Below are 19,737 nucleotides of genomic sequence, written 5' to 3' on the forward strand. Positions count from 1 at the left end.
GACACATTATAGGCATTTAATCAGTGTTTATTGGTATTGTGATAGCTTTTTTTGGTTGAGGTACATGAAGAAAATATCCAACCTTACACAAATAGGTTGTTGGAAAAGGGAGGAATGGTTAGTTGAGTAGTCAGATAACATCTTAGACCATTGTGAGAACAATTGATCTCAGACCAAACTTTAAGAAGTGCTGCCCTAGGCATATGAGACAAAAGATACCAAGAAAAAACAAGGTCATGGTGTGTTTGAGGGACAGGAAGACAAAAAAGATTTTGGAGGGGATAATGTGATATGGTATAAGCCACATTACAGAGGGCCTTGAATGCCATGCAGAAAAGCTTTGATTTTTTTTGTGTCTATTTATAGACCAAAGGGAGCTGAGCCCTGGTGAGTTCCAAACAGGGAGTAGTCTTTGTATAAGAAGGATTATTTCTGCCAGTCATGAAAAATAGCAGAGAGGCTGTGAGCCTGGGGGCCAGGCTATGGAGTGGTGGGGTAACAATGCAGAGAGATTATAGAGAGGAAGTAGATCTGTGAGGATGAATGTTTGGGTGTGAGAGGTTAGGACAAGGAGGACTCAGAACACCAATAGTGAGGAAGCTCTTCCCTGGTTTTGAAGCTGATCTCTTCCTGTAAGCAAGTATGGTGTAAGACACTTAGGGGAGAAGAACATGGCTTCTTTCCCATCCACTTCTTTGGCTCATGCCTCACTTTTGGGATTAGTTTTTTTCCTCCTCTGCTGCCTGGTTTGGGCTCTCAGGTTCCTTGGATGATAATGGAGTCTGAGCAGTTGGATTAACCACATTCTGTGAAACTGTAGGCCAGTGCAGCAGAAGATCGAATCCGTGAGCTGGAGGAGATTTTGAGTGGGGAGCGGGAGAAGTTCCGAAAGATGCTGGATGCCAAGGAGCGGGAAATGACAGAGATGAGGGACCAGATGCAGCAGCAGCTGACTGAGTATCAGGAACTGCTTGATGTGAAGCTTGCCTTGGACATGGAAATCAATGCCTATCGAAAACTCTTGGAAGGGGAGGAGGAGAGGTAAGGGAAGCTGGTTGCCCTCTTAGCTTCAATAATATTTCAGGAGGGAGGAATAGAGCTCCTGGGGCCCTCACTGACAATTACAGCAATACTTCATTTGTCCAGCATTATTAGGATTGTATTCTATAGAAATTGTTTTAGAGACCTGAAGCAAATTCCTTTTAAGAATCGGATCCTTTTTGTGGTTTGAACCAGTTCTTGGGGTAGATGTCTAAAATGTATCATACTCTTTCCTGGCTATTTCAGGGAGACACTGTACATAATGTTACATTTTTGAGAATGATCCTTCAGTGTTTGTATGTGGAGATCTTCTGCACATTCAGCCCCTGTGATGCTGGTCTTCCAGTTTTCCTGTGTCTGTTTCTTGCCTTTTTCCTGTCTATTCCTCACTGCCAGACTATCAATTCTTACCTGACTGTTCCCCTTAGCAATGCTCTCCCTTAACCCTATCGATACTACTTTTGATTGGGAAACCAGATAACCTTGTCTTATTTAAATTTTGTATAAAGAATCAGATTTTTTGGGATAATCCTCTGGAAAATAATGTCTATACTTGAGTTCCTGAACATGTGTCACAGTTTTTGGCTAATTGGGTAACATTTATTGAATTACTTTGTTTTTACATCAATGAGTTTCAGCTACAACCCCTATGCCTCTTCCCCCACCCCAACCTCACCTTGACCCAAATACAGCTGAGCCCACACTTGCTGTCTGGCTTTAGGTGGGAAGGAAATTGCTATCTCTTCTGATCCTGATCAGTCAGAATTATATCACCTTTGACCTTTATTTTTTTGTTCTCTTTATTTTGCTCACTTCCCTTTGCAAACATAAATTAGTTCATACATGTCTTCTCATGTTCCCCTAAAATCTTCATTTGTTGTTTATTATAACACAATGGTATTCCATTGCAATTGCTTGAAAGACTTCTGTATAATTCTATTGGGTTCTGTATAATTGACATTTCTAAATGATTGACATCTATGTGAGTTATTGCTATTGATTGATGATCAACAATTCATTTGCTTAACTAATCATCACTGTTGAAGTTGCCTGAGCTGTGGGATAGTAAGACAAACTTCAATTCAGTTATCATTTATTGAGCACTTGTGCCAAGTGCTATAAAGGACTTGTCTTCACAAACTTTGTCTTGTTAGGTGGGGGGAACGATTACATTAGCCTAAAATCTTCAGTCTCCAAATTGGAAAGGGCCTCAACATCTCATCCAAGCTATTCCCGAGCAGGCAGGTTCATTTCACTTTTGGGTGACTCATTTTTAGAGAGTTCTCACCTGAGGCTAAATCTCCTTTATAACAGCCTTTTTAATTTTTGGCCATGGCTCTGTTCAATGTGATAGAGAAGGCTCTTAAGTTTGCTCTTTTTCTGGCATATACAGAAGAATAGAGTTGCCATTATGATAATGTGAGGATTTTGCAAAAAGGGTAAATGAGATTCTGCTATTTTGTTCGGCAGAACCCTTGAGGTTCATCTAAGCTCTGCTTTTTCATTACTTGTTAAAATGTAGCGTTGTTATTTTTTGTTTTCCATATCATTGGTATCTAAAAAACAAATGAAAACCAAGCCTTTGGCATAGGTGTGAAATCTGGACGCTGTTGCCATCTGTATATCTCTGTCATGTAGAGGATTTCTTTCCCTGTATTGTCTCAGTGGGCAAGTCTGCTGGAACTTCTCATGGACCTTGCTCAGTTCATCTCTAAGCAGCTGTTTTGCCATTCTTGTTGTACCTGACTTTTTTCCTGGGAACCTAAATTAGAGCTGAAATTATCTGGCTTGAACAATGCAGATAAGGTTTGGCTCATTGATAGAAGGAGCCTGGAGGCCAGAATTTTGTCTTCTGGACTTAATTGCAGCCCTTCTGAAACTACATGAAAGCAGGAATCTAATTGAGCCTTTAGTCTGGATTCTCTTATATATACACAGATAACACCTACTACCTTCCCCCTCCTTGTTCCTTTGCTTCAGCCAAGCTGCTCCCTAGATTTCCTTAGGAAACCTCCAAAATGCTTTTATGAGTCAGTGATGAGTAATCTGTCCAGCCTAGCCTCCTGTTCCTGAAGACAGCACTATGGGCCAACTCCCATCCCTGGAGTTATATATATCATCCCCCTGAAAAAGTGTCACCTGATAGGAATTTCTGCCAACCTTCCTTGAACCTTTTTTTTTTTCTTTTTGGTTTGCAGGTTAAAACTGTCTCCTAGCCCATCCTCCCGAGTCACAGTGTCTAGAGCCACCTCAAGCAGCAGTAGCAGCAGCACATCTGCAATCCGTTCTTCTCGAAGCAAGAGGAAGCGAGTAGAGCTGGAGGAGCATTCAGGCAGTGGCACCAGTGGCATCGGCACTGGCAGTAGTGCCAGCAGTGCCAGCAGTAGCAGTTTTCAGCTGTCACAGCAAGCCTCTACCACAGGGAGCATCAGCATAGAGGAGATTGATCTGGAGGGAAAATTTGTGCAACTCAAGAACAGCTCTGATAAAGTGAGAATGGGGCAAACCCATGCCTTGAGATGGGCAAAAGTGGAGGACTAGAGGTGGGGAGAAAGCTTTCAATTCAAATCAGCAGCTTGGTGGGATAGAGCCAGGCAACCTGAGGATTCACGTCAATTTAAGGTTATGTAGAAATCAAGAGATAATGAAAATGTGTTAAGTTATGGTTTGGGGTTGTGATAGTCAAAAGTTAATTTCTTCCTTGACCACTTTTTTAAGGATTGTAAGGGATATTCTCCCATTGATCAATATAGAAAATTCTTTCTGAGTAATGGTAAAGGGTGGGGGGGGTGATAGGCTAATATCTTCTGGGGATGAGGAAATTGTATTTTTTTCTCCCCAAACTTTAGTATCCTGTGGGGCAATGGATAGAACACTGACCCTAGAGTTAGGGTTAGTGTCTAAAGTTCCTAGAGTTAGGAATACAAATTCAAATCCAGCCTCAGACATTTACTACTTGTGTGACTCTGGGCAAATCATTTACTCTCCCCATTGCTTCGAAAAAAATAAACCAAACAATCCTAAAGCTTTGGTATACCTTCATCCATTTCCTTTAAGAAAAGGCCTGGGGCAGCTAGAAAGCACAGAGGATAGAGTACCAGCCCTGAAGTCAGGACTATTTGAGTTCAAATCTGGCCTCAGATACTTAACACTTCCTAGTTGTGTGGTGCTGGGCAAGCCACTTAACCCCAATTGCCTCAAACCCCCCCCCCCCAAAAAAAAAAAAAAAGAAAGAAAGAAAGACTTAGTCCTTAACATATTACCCACATTTTGGGGAGGAGAGGGGGGGTGATGAAAGTGTAAGGCAAATACAAATTTGGAAAAGACTTGTGGACCAGAGAAACGTTACTTAAAATTTCCAAATGAACCAAAAGGAAAGTTTTAATTATATCTTTACATGGAAAACAAGGTTTTAGAAAAAAAGTACTTTCTAAAAAACATCATGTGTTATAGAAAACTAGGAGCTTCCAGAGCTTTGTCTTGCTTGGCTAACCTGGCTTCTTTTGTGTTTTCTCTAGGATCAGTCTCTGGGTAATTGGAGGCTAAAGAGACAGATTGGAGAAGGTGAAGAAATTGCTTATAAATTTACTCCCAAGTATGTTCTTCGGGCTGGGCAAACTGTAACGGTAAGTTAGAGAGGACTAATTGTTGAGGCTATTGGGCTAGAACTGGGGGGGGAGGGGGGAAGAGAAGGAGGGGAAAGGAGAGGGGAGAGAAGGGGTCTTGCTCCACTCCTGTCATGGGTGCCAGGAGAATTGAAGCAGACTTTCTAGTTTGAGAAGGAAGGGAAGAGGGCCAATGATCCTTCTCCACCCTTGAAACTTTCAGGAAGCAACAGTTAGAGTTATATAGAATTCTTATCACATCACTTTTCTTGGGTCAGGAGCCAGGTAGAAGGAGATCTCAGAACTTATATTGGAGGGGAAGATGGGGTAGACAGGTCTAAGTTTTAGTTAAATCATCTGGGATTGGATTAGGAGGTGGGTGAGGTGGGAGAATACTTTAAAAGCCCTGTGGACAAGGAAGAAACACGTGATGCTTTTCTTTTTCCTCTGAAGAAAGGGACTGATCTCCTAACTGGCTGGTATCTCTTATAAGGCAATTAGAAGAGAGGGTAGAGAGGCATCTTCTGATTGGAGACTTCAGATGTTTGTGACACAGGTACTTTGGATGTGAGTAACTAGGAACAATGTAGAAGAAGCTCTCACTGTGTTTTTTTTCTCAGATCTGGGCAGCAGATGCTGGTGTGACTCATAGCCCACCATCTGTTCTTGTATGGAAGAACCAGAGCAGCTGGGGCACTGGTGGAAATTTTCGGACGTACCTGGTCAACGCAGATGGAGAGGTATTTATTTAGGCTTGGTTGAGGCTAACTGGCTTGTAGTTGCAGTACCCTCAGCTCTTTGCCCTCAAAAGACAGCATCCATATTTGCCTTATCTTCCATGCATTCTTTGGGTTACCAGCTAGTTGACAGGGTCCCCTCAGAAAATCTATCAGGACTAGGGGCTTTCTATAGAAACAGGCTCATACTGAGCCCTCTATTCCACATGATTAAAACTTTCCTATTACCCCAGAAAGCCCCTGGAGCATTTGGGGGCAATGCCATGTGCTACAAAAAGAGGCAACTCTATGCATGTAGTACATGAAATTTAGCATTTAGGCAAAAGATAAAAAGTAAATTTCGACCCCCAAAATTCTGTCCTGTTAAAATTAAAGGTGCAGTTATGTTAGCTTATACATATTTTATTATTATTTGCTGAGGCAATTGGGGTTAAGTAACTTGCTCAGGATCACACAGGAAGTGTTAAGTGTCTCAGGTCAGATTTGAACTCAGGTCCTCCTGACTTCAGGGTTGGTGTTCTATCCACTGCGCCACTTCACTACCCCATCTAGAGTTCTTGTACCAGTAGTTACCTTATTTGATCCTTGAATCATCTCTGTGTGCTAGGCATCAAAGGGAGCTGAAATGCAGAGAGAGTATTTTCTTATGCAAGGACATAGCTAGGCTAGGAACAATGCTCCCAATAGATCTTCTGGGACCTTGAGGGGAAGAGGACTCTACTCTTCTTCTCCCCTCCCCCAACATGGACAACTTGCTTAGTGTGGCCCTGTTTGCTTTGCCTAGGAAGTGGCTGTGAGAACAGTGACTCAGTCACTAGTTGTGCAAGAGAATGGGGAAGAAGAGGAGGAGGAAGAAGCAGACTTTGGTGAAGAAGATCTTTTCCACCAACAGGTAAATGTCCATCTTGTCTTTCTGGGTCTTTGTCCACAGAGTAGTTTGGGTATGTTCATTGGAGTCTTACTGGACTACGAGTTCATCTGGTCCTTGTGTTTCCTACTGACTTACACCAACCTGATTGTCACAAGGCTTTTGTGTTTTAAAACATCAGATGCTTGGTGAAATCAGAGCCAGCTGATCCTCTGAAATGCCTTCTTTATTGATCTGGGTTAAGGGTATGTGGAGACACATAGGTGTTATTGGTGACAATACATTTCTAGCTGTGCTAATTAGAAGTTGGAGGAAGGTTCATGTTGGTCTGCCTTGATTAGTATTAGAATATCATTGTGATCACAGGCCTAAGAAAATGTGCATAATTTAGTTATACTCTCAAGCTTCCTTGTATGTGAGTAATAATTAGTAGCTACTTAGTACCCCAGTTTGCACCTGCATAATCCTACTGGTAAAGTATCAGATTGAAACTTGGGTCTTCCTGACTCCAGATCTGGCATTCTGTGCCACCACAGCACACTTTTCAGACAATTTTGAAGCCTGAAAATTGATAACAGGAGCAGAAAGAGATTAACTTCTACACAAGTTTTCTAAGAATGTCCAGTACTTCAATGTGGGGATTGCCTTTGATAGTCTAGAGTAGGTCAAATACCAATAGAAATGGGGCCCTTAATTCATATATAAGGATCCCTGTGGGCTGTATATTTTTAAAAATAGAATGTATTAATAAATAAAAAATAAAATTAAAAACTGATATCAGGAAGACTGTTCTCAAATGTGGCTCAGAGACTTCCTAGCTGTGTAACGCTGGGCACGTCACTTCACCCTGTTTGCTTTAGTTTCCTCATCTGTAAAATGAATTGGAGAACGAAATGACTGACTACTCCAATATCTTTTCCGAGAAAACTCCTATTGAGATCAGAAAGAATTGGACGTGACAGAAAAATAACTGAAAGCTCTTGACCTTCTTATCAAAACTGGTCTTTCTAAGGAGTCTACAAATTTATGTAGAGCCCTAGATTTGCCGAGTTGGAAGGGTCCCCAGAAACCAACTTATGTGAAATATGAATTCCCTTCCCCCAAGAAACAACAACTTTGTATGAGATGCTCTCTTTGAGAGCTGTTTTTGCAGTCACTTCAATAGAATGTCCTTAGTGCAGAAGGCTTCCTGGCTTCGCAGGACTGATCATCCCTTGTATTTCTGAACAGCATTTACTGTTAGAACATTTTTAGACAGTTCAAATCTGCTCCACTCTAATTTTTACTTATCAGTCCTAGTTTTGCTTTCTTGAGCTAAGTAGAATAAATGGCAGCCATTTTTCATGAGTCATTTAGGTCTTTAAAGAACAGTTAGGTTTTTCATAATCTGCCTTTATGCACAAAGATATTTAAAGTGTCCTGAATTGAACATACCCCAAATGCCTTCCTTTCACCCTTTTGAGTTGGCTGAAAAAGACAAATCACTAAATGGGTAGATAGGCCAGGTTCCACTGAAGTTGTATATTCACCCTCCTGAACTTGGATGAGCTTCTGATAACTATTTCTTCTATTGGCAAGTAACTCTTATTGGCAAGTAACTCTCCCTGACTCCTGATTTCTCTTTCAGGGAGACCCCCGGACGACCTCCAGAGGCTGTTCAGTGATGTGAGTGTCTACCACTCACTTTCCTTACCCAGCTCCTGCCTTTCCTCAGAGCCGCTGAAAACTATTTTTGTATCATTGGATTTCTTTATTCCTTGTTACATTTCTAGAGATTTTTTAACCAAACTGCCAGAATTTTTGAATGGATTTCTCCTCTCCTCTCTTCCTCCTTGGGTTGGGTGTCTCTCTCCCCTCCCCCCTGAACTTTAGGACTCCCTTCAACACTACTGTCCAATTACTGCATTTCCCCCATTTTAGCATTGAGTGAATTAGAAATTTTCAGATCAGTAAATCTTACCAAAATTTCTGAAAGTAGGCTTTTTTGGGGGGAATTAGGGGTGGAGGGTATAGATTATAAACTTGAGTTACTGTTCCAGAAATTATTCCCTGATGATGGCTGGATTCCCTGGGAAGGAATCATGAAGTGAGAAATTACTTCCACCCCTACACACATACCCCAGGATCCTTCCCAGAATAGCCACTAGTTGTGAAGAGGGCACAGGATAATATTTTTTAGTGTTTTCTATCAAATCTAAAGTTGAGGTTGCCATGTTGCCTTGGTGGTTGGGGCCTGCAGATGCAGGCTTTTGCAACATGACCCATTGTGTACAAAATTAGGAGAATAGAATATTGAAACAAATTTGTCTTTCTTTTCTTTTTTTTTTTTTTTTTTAAATTTCCTTGAGGGGAATTAGGATGGATCACCTGATGGGGATTTGATGTGTGATCTGCCCTGCATAAAATGTTTATAATAACTTCTGCCAAGTGCGGTTTAGTCTCAGGCTTCCTCTATCATGTTTCAGTGAATATCAGAAACTGACATTTGCATCTATCTAAGCAACACAAAGCATTGTGACTCCCTGATAACAAATTCAGTTTTTTTTTTTTTTTTTGGTTTTGTTTTGTTTTTTAAACTCTTCAGGGCATTTGGATTCTTTTCACAGGCCAGCCTGGCACTAGTCTTTTGTAAATTTTGCTCTTGAACTACTCATGAACTCTGTTGGTATGGCCTGAAGTTCTTGAGAGGATGTTGTGGTTCTTGGATGTTCCCTGATTGCTTGCTACTGCTAGTCCTTGCAGGTCTGGCTAATGGCATTTACCTTTGTGACTTAGCCTGTAGTGCAACAGGGCTGAAAATTAAGATTTCAAAAAACTTGGTTCTTAACCACTCAGCAAGGTTATTATGTCTCCACAACCTCAAATAACTTTAGTGTCAAGGAGCAAGTCATTGTGGGCTGATTAGATCAGGTTTACAAATACTCTTTGCTACAAGATAAAAAGCTAGCCAAATGTAGTGTCTGGGGTGGAAAGTATCAAAAGCCATTCAGTTGATTGGACTAATTAGCACTTAGATTAAAAGAAGAAAAATATTGATGGTGCAGATGAGTCTTAACAAATGTCTTCCTCTGAAGGGGGCTGTTAACGTGGAGTCTGAGCTGCTCCCTTTATGTATAATGCAGCCTATTTCACTCCTGATGGCAGTATCAGGGTGTGGGCATTTTTAGAGTAATAGGTGGCTACTTTGGATAATGTTGACTTTTTCCCTTGAATTTGACTGACTTTTCTGTTACTCCTGCTCTTTGTATGGGGGGGGATAACAAAATATGTAGTAAAATCATACCTATCTTTGTCAAATATATATGCACCTATCTATATCTATCTATATATACATATATCTTCTTGCTGAAATTATGTTTCTCAGACAAAACATGCAAATGCAAATTAACCTTTCCTAGACTGATAATTTAAAAATCATGCAGTCCACCTTCCAGCTGCCGAGGCCCAAGTCTCTCCTGCTAACTTGCTGTGTTTACATGCCCTCCTACCTGTATACATAGAAGTTATTTTTTTTAAATGGATATTTATTTTTTTATGTTGGCCAGTATGCAGATAGCTTCATCTGGCCTGGGGAGCTCTTATACTAGTGGCTGGAACCTTGTTACAGGCTGGATCAACACTGGGATGGTGCTCAGCTCCATGTCCCCGCCTGGGCTCATTTTGCTCTCTCTGTTTACTTGGTATTTTCTCCCTCTACATTGAGCAGTCATAGCTCCCTCAGTTGTTATTGTTTGTTTGTTTTTTTTTTTTAAGGTGAATTCCCTTGTGTACAAGTAGCTTGAATTAGATTTCAAATTATCTGAGCCATTGACTGTTTTCTGCCTGACTGAGTGAAACAGGTTCCTTTCCCAAACTCTAGAAAATAGGTTGCTTCCTATAGAGCTAGGTGGGTGGATTAAACTAGAGTTTATGCAAATCCCATGTTTCACTCCTAAGTGTAGAAATAGTCATTGTTTTCCCTCTACTACTGTGTGTACCACATGTGACTTGCTTTCTTTAGGGAATTGTGTGTCAGGAACTGAAGTGTCTATCAGTTTGGCTTTGATTAAGCTTTCCTCTTGGAGCCTCTGGGTATGTCCTACCTTTCTGAAGAAACATTCCCAAAAGCAGGGTCCAAGAAGGTTATATCATGACAACTTTACGTCTTATCTACCAAAAAACAATGTTGCTCAAAGACTAGACTGTCCTCTCTCCAGAGTCAAGGCAGCCTTTGTTGTCATGTTCTTAAAGAGATCACTGCTACCCAAACACTTTTAAAAGGCAATTCCTGATTTTTAAGTAGAGACACATATAAACTACTGTATTCCTTCCACTAGCTGTTCAAAACTAAATGACCAGAGACGTTTGTCTTTTACCTTTCTAAATCATGTGGAATTTGCTGGGGAACATGCCGGCCGTATCAGTTATAACCAGGCTTGGGCAACATTAAATTTAATTAGGTTAAGGAGATTTTAAAGTGAGGGAGGAGTTGGAAGGATTTAGGCTCGCCTGGTTTGTCGTCGTTCTCAGTAAGCTCTTGAAATTTTGAGCTGAGGGGTTTGGTCCTCTCCATTGATCTCCTTTTGAATGACAGAGTGTCTTTGGAATTAATTGTCCAGCTGTCTGATTGCAGGTATGATTTTGTTTTACACCTGAAGAGGTGAAAAGAGGCAGTAATGGCCAAATTTCAGTTAAACCCAGGGAAGCAGCCATTGGCCATTCCAATCATTTAACAAAATATGCCTTGTAGACAGAATGAGATGGTAGAAGGTGGCTGTATGTGCTAATATGCTTGCCATGTAGAAGCTTTAGGGAGGGATTCCAGAAATAGCTGAGCTGTGCAGCAAACCCCTTCTTTCCTTGTAGTCTCATCTTCTCCCAAAGCAAATGGAGGAAAAATACCTCCAGGGAATCAGCTATTTGTTTTTCTGGAGGGAGCCCACTTGATGGGTTTCACATAAAGTAGGCAGCTAGTCACCTGCATGCAGCAAATAATGAGGTGCCAGAGCATCTCTGGTCATTATCACAATGTGAATAATATTAACTGTGAAGGGGCATTCCCTCTGTACTTAGCCTTCTGACCCAGGGTTTTAAGAAGGCCCAATTATCCCAATCAAACAGGAAAGGAGCGGCATTCATTCCTATTTGGATTAAACCATAAAAGTATCAAGTGGAAGCTGAGGAACTGGAGATAGTTTCTTGGTGACTCTTGTTCCATGTGTTGGGAAAAAGTGATTAAACAATTTCTTATTCAATTTCTTTGCTGCCCAGGAAAGAACTTTTTTCAATCAAGGTGTCCTTGGAGACTAGGGCAGGTCCAGGAGCTAAGTTTGCTCCACAGTCTTGAGCCCTTTTCCTAGTTCTCTGTTGTCTTTTTAGAACTGGTTTTAGGCTTATGTTGGGAGGCTCTTGGCTGGAAGGTTTACTGTTTGGTGGCTGCATGTTAGCCCATAATGGAAAATGGAAATAGAGTATTTGGAAACATTGAGCAGCATGAACCTTTTTAATGCTGAACATGGCCTGGGAAACAGAATTTTTACTTGCCCTCAAATATGCTTAGCTTTATACCACTTTAAAATAACTCAGAGGTGATTTTTTTTTCTTGTTTTGTATAAGCCCACATTTACATACAATTATTCTTTGTAAACATAATGCCTTTTTTCTTGAAATGCTAAGGTCTAGATGAAAAAAATGGTTAGGTGAGAGTAGCAGTGATGACCCTAGAAAAGCATGTGTTGAAGCCTGACTTGATCCTTTGAGTAAAATAAATCCTAGAACTGGGAAAGGGTAGGGTGGGGTGGGGAGGGGGGATTACTTTTGTGAAAGGTATTAGTGCAACTCAAAAGATCATGAAAACTTGATTCTTTAGTGATTGGGCAGGACCAACATTCCTCCCCAGGTTATCCTACTAAAGTTGTAAGCAATAAACTGTTAAAAGAAGAGCAAGGCCCAAAAGCCTGCAAATGACTGAGATCACTTTCCACATCATACTATTTTCATAAAGATAATGACTTTTGACTTGAATGGTAGTTTTAACCATACAACTTTTAGATAGCTTTGTTCTATTTATATAGTGACCATTGATCATTATGGATGTATTCTTTATGAACACTGCTGTAAAAAGAAAAAAAAAAAAGGTTTTAATGACTTACTGAGTTGAATAGTTATCATGGCAAAACCCACAAACTTCAATAGAGATAATGGATCATCATGCAGAGCATCTGAGAACTATGTGATAATCTAGACTTTATCATTTCAAAAATGTTTTTTTTTTTAAAGAATATACATGCATGCCAAATGTCTTTTTCAATGATTTGTAATATACGTTTTATGACTGGAACCTTTTTTGTACAAGACACTTCAATAAATGTTTTGACTTAATAGTTGGGTCTGAATTTGTTTGGGCTTTTAAAACAAATACTATTGCTATTTGTGGGAGACCCCGATACTCACCCTGTAGTGCTGGAGAAACTGAGACAAGATAAGTTTTTAATAGTTTATTTGGATTTCTGATAGGGAGAGATTTACTGGGATCAAAAGAAAAGATTTTTGATCCCAGGGCTGAATGAGACTATTGTCTCCAAGAATCCAGCAGTCAATGGGAGTTCTCAATGACATATAGCTCTGAGCTCTGGTAGCTAAACAAAGGTGGTGGGGGGTCTGGAGTCCAAACTCTGGTGAACAGGAATCTCCAGGCAGGGACCATCAATCCAGTTCTGACAGATTGGGGGGTAGGACCATAAATTCTAACAAATTGGGAGTTAAGGAGGTGTCCAACTAGAGCCAGGAAGTGTGGACTTGGAGATATAGACAATACCAATTAGGTATCTGAGATAGGACATCTGGAGTCTAATGGAATGCCAGAGCTCCACAGTCCTAATCATCTTAGTTCTAATGAGCAGAAAAGCCGGGTTGCAACCAGGGGGATTGAGGAGAACAATTTAGGGAAACTGAGGCAGAACAATTGGAAGGGAACTGTGGCACAACAATTCAACACAGCTTTGTCAGCATTTTGCTGGTAGAACTGTTGAGGTCCCTCAGTTTTATTTGTCAAAAAGGAATTAATAGTGTATCCACCTTTGTGTTTTAACTCATGGTATCTGTCATCCATTTCAGTTATCATATACTGATCTCTCCCACCTAGATTTGTAGTAGGAACAAATGAATGAATAAAAAGCTTAACATTTAATCCTGGTTCTGGTGAGCACTGAGTCTGGAGTCAGAAAATCTCAATCCACATCAAACCTCAAGATAAACTTGTTAGTTCACTTTTGAGGAGGGACCAGGTGAAAGGAAAGAGTAAACAGGGAAATAGCATGTAATTATATATGTAATTATGAAAACAGTATATAATTATGTGGTATGCATGAAAAATTTGAAGCAAGTTTCTCTGATGAAAGCCTCATTTCTCAAATAGATGAAGAACTGAGTCAAATTTACAAAAATCAGTACAAAAATATTGCAGATCTTAGGCCAAAAAACTGAAATTGAGAGTATTATGAATTGGGGAATTGCTAAATTGTGGTATGTGGTTGTGATTGAATATTATAGTTCTATAAGATAGGACGTGCAGGATGCTCTCAGCAAAACCTGGAAAATCATGAGCTTAAGCAAAGAAATCTATTGTGTACAAATTAATAACAATGTGGGATAATCAGCTATGAATAATTTTGCTATTCTGAGATATACAATGATCCAAGACTACTCTGAAGGACTTAATGATAAAAAATGCTATCCATAATCAAGAGAAAGAACTGATTGTATCTGAACATAGTCTGAAGCACATATATATGTATGTGTATTTTTTCTTGAGAGTTTGACCTATGTTTTCTTTTGCAACATTATGAGTGTTTTGCAAGGAATGGGGAGGAATGAAGAGTATTTTGAACTCAAAAGTTTTAAAAACATGTAAATTGTTTTATATGTAACTAAGGAAAATTAAAAATATTAAAGATACTTGTTAGCTGTGTGGCCCTGGATAAGGTAGACACATCCTTTGACTGCTTATTAGTTCTGCCAACTGTAAAATGGGTATAACAGTTTCACGGCATTGTTGTGAGGATCAAATAATAATTGCAAAGCACTTTAGTGCTTAATAGTAGGTGCTTAATAAATGCTTATTCTCTTACCTGTTATAAGCACCAGTGTCCATAAGAGGGCTCTGGGACCAGTGGATTTGAGGCTCAATTGTGGTAATTTATAGCAAATTGATTAGTATTACGATTGGCCAGGATGGGTATACCTGAGCTCCTTTTCGACATTCTTAATTCATTATCTAAGGAGTTTCAGATTATCCAATGACCAAATGCTTCCCCCAACCTGTACCTAGAAGGTTGACTTTTTGAAACTAAGTTGAACACTTAAATTACTCCAGTGGATCTGTAGTCTCACCAGTGACCTTCAAGTGATGGAGATAATAATCCAACTGGATTTAGATTTATGCCTTCCTATCCTTCATCTCTTCCCATTCCTTCCCGTAAATTTCCCATAGAGTCTATCTGTATTACTTGGAAGTTTTAAAGTTTCAATTCATGAAACTTAACATTTATCCCTATTAGATTTTGCCTGTGTTCTAAATGAACATCTAAATGATATGAAAAGAAAAACTTAAGGATCCATTAATAGGTACTGTTGCCACTCATATCAATATCAAAATATTTTTATAACATGCTCAGTGTTGTCTCACAGAATACAAAAAATCAGTAGATTCTAAGCCTCAGTTTGAGGAGGCTTTTATAGGTCTTAGTCACAAAAGAGGAAGGTAAAGAACAGGTAACAGGAAAGAAAGGAAACTAGTAAATATTAGAGATAAAGCTGGAATTAGCAGGCTAACCAGAGCTTACTCATTTGGTGTCTCCCCCAAATTCTGTAAGCCCTGTCTAGCTAGGGCTTTCTTAAGTAAATGACAGTGATAGTGTCAAATCAGATGACAGTCCTCTACAAAAATCTTTTGGAATACTGTTGTTAAGCTATTACTCTTAGCTTTGTGTGTGTCCATCCACTCTGCAAATTTGATAAGCATATCATTTATAGTAGCATTTAAAAGATGGTTTGTAGTTCTTCACAGATATTCATTTTTTCTTTTTTTCCAAAAGATATGTAAAAATAATTTGCAATAGTATTTTTCTAAGATTTTGTGTTCCAAATTTTTTCTCTCCTTTTCCTCCCCTCTCTCCAAGACAGCATGTACAATCCTTTGAAACATTTTCATATTTATCATGTTCTGCAAGAAAAATCAGACTAAAAAGGGGGGGAGGGCAGAAACACAAGAAAAAAAACATTGTCTCCATAGAATGTGACTGGCATTTTACATTCCAAGTCTATTGGAATTGTCTTGGATCACTGCATTGAGAGAAGAGCTTAGTTTATCATAGTTGATCACATAAATTTTGCTGTTACTGTTTACAATGATCTGGTTCTCTCATTTCACTCAGCATTAGTCCATGCATGTCTTTCCAGGCTTTTCTGAAAGCAGCCTGGTCATCCTTTCTTATAAAACAGAAATATTCCATTACATTCATATACCATAACTTATTTAGCCAGTCTTTCAATTGATAAGCATCCTCTCAATTTCCAGTTCCTTGGCACTACAAAACGTTTCCACAACCTTTTTGCACGTGTGGGTCCTTTTCCCTATTTTATGAACAGATAGTCATTTTCATTTCCAAATGACTCATAAAAATGCTATCCAATTCATAAAAGTGTTGAGTGCAGATTGAAGCCTATTTCACTGTATTTTCCTGCAACATGGCTAATGTGGAAATATTTTTTGCATGACCACATGTCTAACAAGCATAATATTGCTTGCCTTCTTAATGGGTGGAGGAGTGACTGGAGGAACAGTTTCAAACTCAATTTTTTTTAATGTCAGAAACAAAAAAAATTGTTCTGCTCAGTACAGCCGCCAGAGGTTAGTGCTGTAGAATAATCCCCATTTTACAGATGAGGAAATTGAGGTAGATTCACATGATTAGTGTATGGGCTGGCTTTGAATCTAGGTGTTGGCGACTCCAGATCCGGCGCTATCTCTTGTGTCCACCTAGCAGCCTTTATTTAAAGCCTAGAGTTTTTTCAGGCTGACAGTGACCTTATGTGTTTGCTAAAACCCAGGGAAAGTCTAGTTGTGGCGTGGAAAGTCTAGTAGCTGATCTACTGTCCTGGTAGAATAGGAAGTGAAAGGATCTGGTTCAAATCTCAGCTCTCGCGGTACTCCACCTCCATGTGCCTCAGTTTCCCGACTCGAACTTCCTTCTGAAGTTTACCACTAGAACGGGCGGACTGCGGTTTGATGGGGAGAGGGGTTGAATCACAGGAACAGGAACGCGGGAAGGAGAGCAGGGGAAGGGAGGGAAGGTAAGAGAGAGATCCTGGGCACCTGCGTGCGGAGCAGCCGTGAAGGGGTCACATTGTACGGGTCTGGACACTTGCGCAAAGGTAAAGTTGGTGGATTGGCGCAAGGTTTGGCGCCTGCGCACTGAGAGTCTGTTCTCGCCTGGCCACGGCGCCTGCGGGCGGGGCTGGGCCGATACTATTCCTTTGTGTTTTCATGTTGGGGAGTTGGGAGATGTCCCAGCTTGCATTGCGCGGTAGCGCAGGGACGGGGGAGGAACCTACTCATCTAAGGGGAAGAAGGTTGCGGACTGCCAGTACGTTTACCGTTCTCCTAGGAGCGCCCAGTATGGGTGGGGCGGAGCCGGGAGGTCTTAGTGATGTCACAACCCCTTGAACTAACTGGCTCGAGGCAGTTTACGAGCTGCGCAAGCGCAAAGAGCAGGGTCACCTAACGACCCACGGTCTCGCCTTACGTGAACCACTTCAGAGAGCGCGACTCGTGGCGCGTGGCTTTGTGGGCACTGTAGTTTTTTCTTTTCTCGCCGGCTCTTCCCTATCTTTTCAGTTTTTGATTCCTCTGGGACTCCGTTTCCCGTGGTGCGCCGGGGCCGGCTTCCGGTGCGGGTACGGGTCGGTGCACGCGGCGGCAGTGGCGGCGCCCTGGTGACATTGCTTGGGGGCCATGGAGGGCAGCTTCGGTTCGGATTTCGGGAGTGCGGCGGGGGCCGGGGGCGGGAAGCTGGACCCAGGGCTCATCATGGAGCAGGTGAAGGTGCAGATTGCCGTGGCCAACGCGCAGGAGCTGCTGCAGGTGCGGGGCCGGGGCGCGGGGGCGACGCCGGGGCTGGGGACCAGGGCCTGGGGCCAGGGTCGGGCCGAGGGTCCCCTTGCGCGGGGTTCATTGTGTCTCCCTGTCCCCTCCAGAGGATGACGAACAAGTGTTTCCGGAAGTGCATTGGGAAACCCGGCAGCTCCTTGGATAACTCCGAGCAGGTGAGGGCACCTCGCGGGAGGAGGGGGAGGACTCGGACTCGGTGGCCCCACGCGGGGCGTCGGGCCGGCACTTCCCCGCCCCTCTATCAGGGGATGTGGAGTTGCGGACTGCCCTCTTGCCGCTGGGGCGAATCTCGGGCAAAATCTCCCTGGCTATAACCCTGAGTCATACCTAGTCCCCGAGGTAGCCCTTAAAATTGAATCACGTGGAGCCTGGGGAGACTGGCAATGAACCTGGTTTGCAGACCCCGAGCTGGGTGGGCAAATGTGATCCTTCCCCCTGTCCTCCCTGCATGACACATGCCCTAAGAAGTTGCACCCACAGACTAGGAGTAAGATACAGGGAGGCTGGAGGGGCTAGTTGGCCTGTGGGAATATTCCAGGAGGGAGGAGGGGGCAAGAACTGGTTACTTTGGGGGGACCCCGAGAATAGGGACTGAAAGAAGCAACCCAGTTATTACGGGACTGGGTGTCTAAGGTGTGAGGTGCTGTCCTCTGTCTAAGAGGTTATGTCCAGAGAAATCTTGAGTGAAATACAAAGAATGCTAGTTTTGGAGTTGGAACATGTGATGTTCCATCATATTTATTTTAGACTTGCCTAAGTATGAGCTTTTTGGGGGTGGAACTTGTTTTTTTTTTTTTTTTTTGCTTTTCTTTAAATTTCTTGTTTGTCCTTCAATTTCAAAGACTACTGTGACATCAGGGAGGTGGTGCCATGACAGGCAAAGGAATTGGATTTAAGTGAGGGCTGTGCGAACTCACCGGCCTCACTTTCCCCTCCAGAGCCATCTGGGTCCAGTGGCCAAATAGAGATCAAGAGGACTGGGGATGGCCCTGGCTGCAGTGGGGGACCCTTAATAGGTCTCAGTGTGACTGAAGCAACTACCCACTCAGTGTTTAAGGCTGGATGAGAAGAAATGCTGCAGAGAAAGACCTGGGAAGACCCCCAGGAACAAGTTTTTACTGGCCCTAAGCAGCTACAATTGTTATTTACATTCACTCTAAGGAATTCTGGCCTAAAGGAGACCAGGAGGGATTGGCCTGAGATTTATTGTTGGCAATCTGTGAAAGCTTGAGGATTTGGGTTTGGAGGAAGGTAGCTTGCCTACTATTGGAGTGCAGCATGAACTACTTAGAAAGATAGGAGAAAGCAACCCTTGGGTTCATGGGCATTGGCCATACTTGGCAGTCTCCTTGTTGACTATCTGAAGATGAAGAAGAATTTGTTTTCAGGCATTTTGTTTGTGATCCCATTTGGGTTTTTCTTGGCAAAGATGCTGAAGTGGCTTTTCAATTCCTTCTCCAGCTCATTTTATAAATGAGGAAATTGAGGCAACCAGGGTTAAGTGACTTGCCAGGAGTCATACAGGTAGTTTGTCTGAGGCCATATTTGAATTTAGGTCTTTGTGACTCCAGGCCTGGAACTCTAGGCAATATTGTACTAGATCCATGTAGGATCTAGGGCAGTTAGAGCAGAGTACTGAGTCCCTTCTTCCCCGTCTGTTTCCTCTTTAGAAGTGCATTGCAATGTGCATGGATCGCTACATGGATGCCTGGAATACAGTGTCCCGCGCCTACAACTCTAGATTGCAGCGGGAGCGAGCCAACATGTGAGGCATGTGCTTTTGGAGTGGACATCCAGGAGCGCTGGCTCTGTTGTCCAGAGTGGCCGACTCTGGACACAGCCAGGGAGCTCATCCTCCTCCCATCCTCCCTTCTGACAAGGTGCTTTGAGAATGAAAGGAATAAGGCAGGGGCAGGGGAGGATTCCTGAAATTTGGCTCCATTCCTTGGTGATTCCCCAGCCCATAATGAGCACACTAATAAAAGCCCTGTTTGTGGAGCCTGGATCTCTGCCCTTCTCTAAGGGCTCAGTTCTCCCCTTCTCTGCTGTGGTTACAGCTTATAGGTGAAGGATTGGGCTATTGGAGGTCCTCCTGCAGGCTGGGAAGCTCCTGGCCCCCTCCTGACGGAATCTGACATTACTGGCTCCAAGCATATACTGATTCTGAACTGGGTCTGTGGCTATTCCCCGGGAAAGGCTTGTTTGGCACTTCTGAGTTGGGGATGCCCAGCTCACGAGCAAGGGTCTATGTCGTCACTGCCTGTTATGTATCCAGAAAACAGTAAATTCCTGTCTGTGACACCAGAACTACTTATTTTATCCATCTTCTGAGCAAAG

The 19,737-nt window shown here is 42.1% G+C and overlaps 2 protein-coding genes across 2 annotated transcripts in view; both read left to right on the forward strand.

Moving 5' to 3' along the window:
* LMNB2 (lamin B2) overlaps positions 1-12,611 on the forward strand; it is a 32,106-nt gene extending 19,495 nt beyond the window's left edge. Inside the window, exons 7-12 of the mRNA XM_051972226.1 lie at positions 821-1,041; positions 3,240-3,531; positions 4,560-4,667; positions 5,267-5,386; positions 6,168-6,275; positions 7,879-12,611. Of these exons, the coding sequence (XP_051828186.1) occupies positions 821-1,041; positions 3,240-3,531; positions 4,560-4,667; positions 5,267-5,386; positions 6,168-6,275; positions 7,879-7,920 (891 nt within the window). The 3' untranslated portion in view covers positions 7,921-12,611. The remainder of the gene's footprint in view (positions 1-820; positions 1,042-3,239; positions 3,532-4,559; positions 4,668-5,266; positions 5,387-6,167; positions 6,276-7,878) is intronic.
* Positions 12,612-17,017: 4,406 nt separating this feature from the next.
* TIMM13 (translocase of inner mitochondrial membrane 13) lies at positions 17,018-19,707 on the forward strand. The gene is made up of 3 exons (XM_051972227.1): positions 17,018-17,373; positions 17,487-17,555; positions 19,071-19,707. Exons 1-3 carry the CDS (start codon positions 17,245-17,247, stop codon positions 19,167-19,169), a joined length of 297 nt encoding a protein of 98 aa, XP_051828187.1. The 5' UTR covers positions 17,018-17,244; the 3' UTR covers positions 19,170-19,707.
* Positions 19,708-19,737: the final 30 nt, after the last annotated feature.

This window comes from Antechinus flavipes, chromosome 1 (genome assembly GCF_016432865.1).
Source record: "Antechinus flavipes isolate AdamAnt ecotype Samford, QLD, Australia chromosome 1, AdamAnt_v2, whole genome shotgun sequence".
Taxonomy (NCBI): Eukaryota; Metazoa; Chordata; class Mammalia; order Dasyuromorphia; family Dasyuridae; genus Antechinus; species Antechinus flavipes.

What these genes read in the sequence shown, in the direction of transcription:
- TIMM13 (XM_051972227.1), top strand. Translation starts at nt 17,245, where the DNA reads ATGGAGGGCAGCTTCGGTTCGGATTTCGGGAGTGCGGCGGGGGCCGGG. An exon ending in ACGCGCAGGAGCTGCTGCAG is followed by an intron (nt 17,374 to 17,486) that starts GTGCGGGGCCGG and finishes TGTCCCCTCCAG; the next exon opens with AGGATGACGAACAAGTGTTT. An exon ending in CCTTGGATAACTCCGAGCAG is followed by an intron (nt 17,556 to 19,070) that starts GTGAGGGCACCT and finishes TTTCCTCTTTAG; the next exon opens with AAGTGCATTGCAATGTGCAT.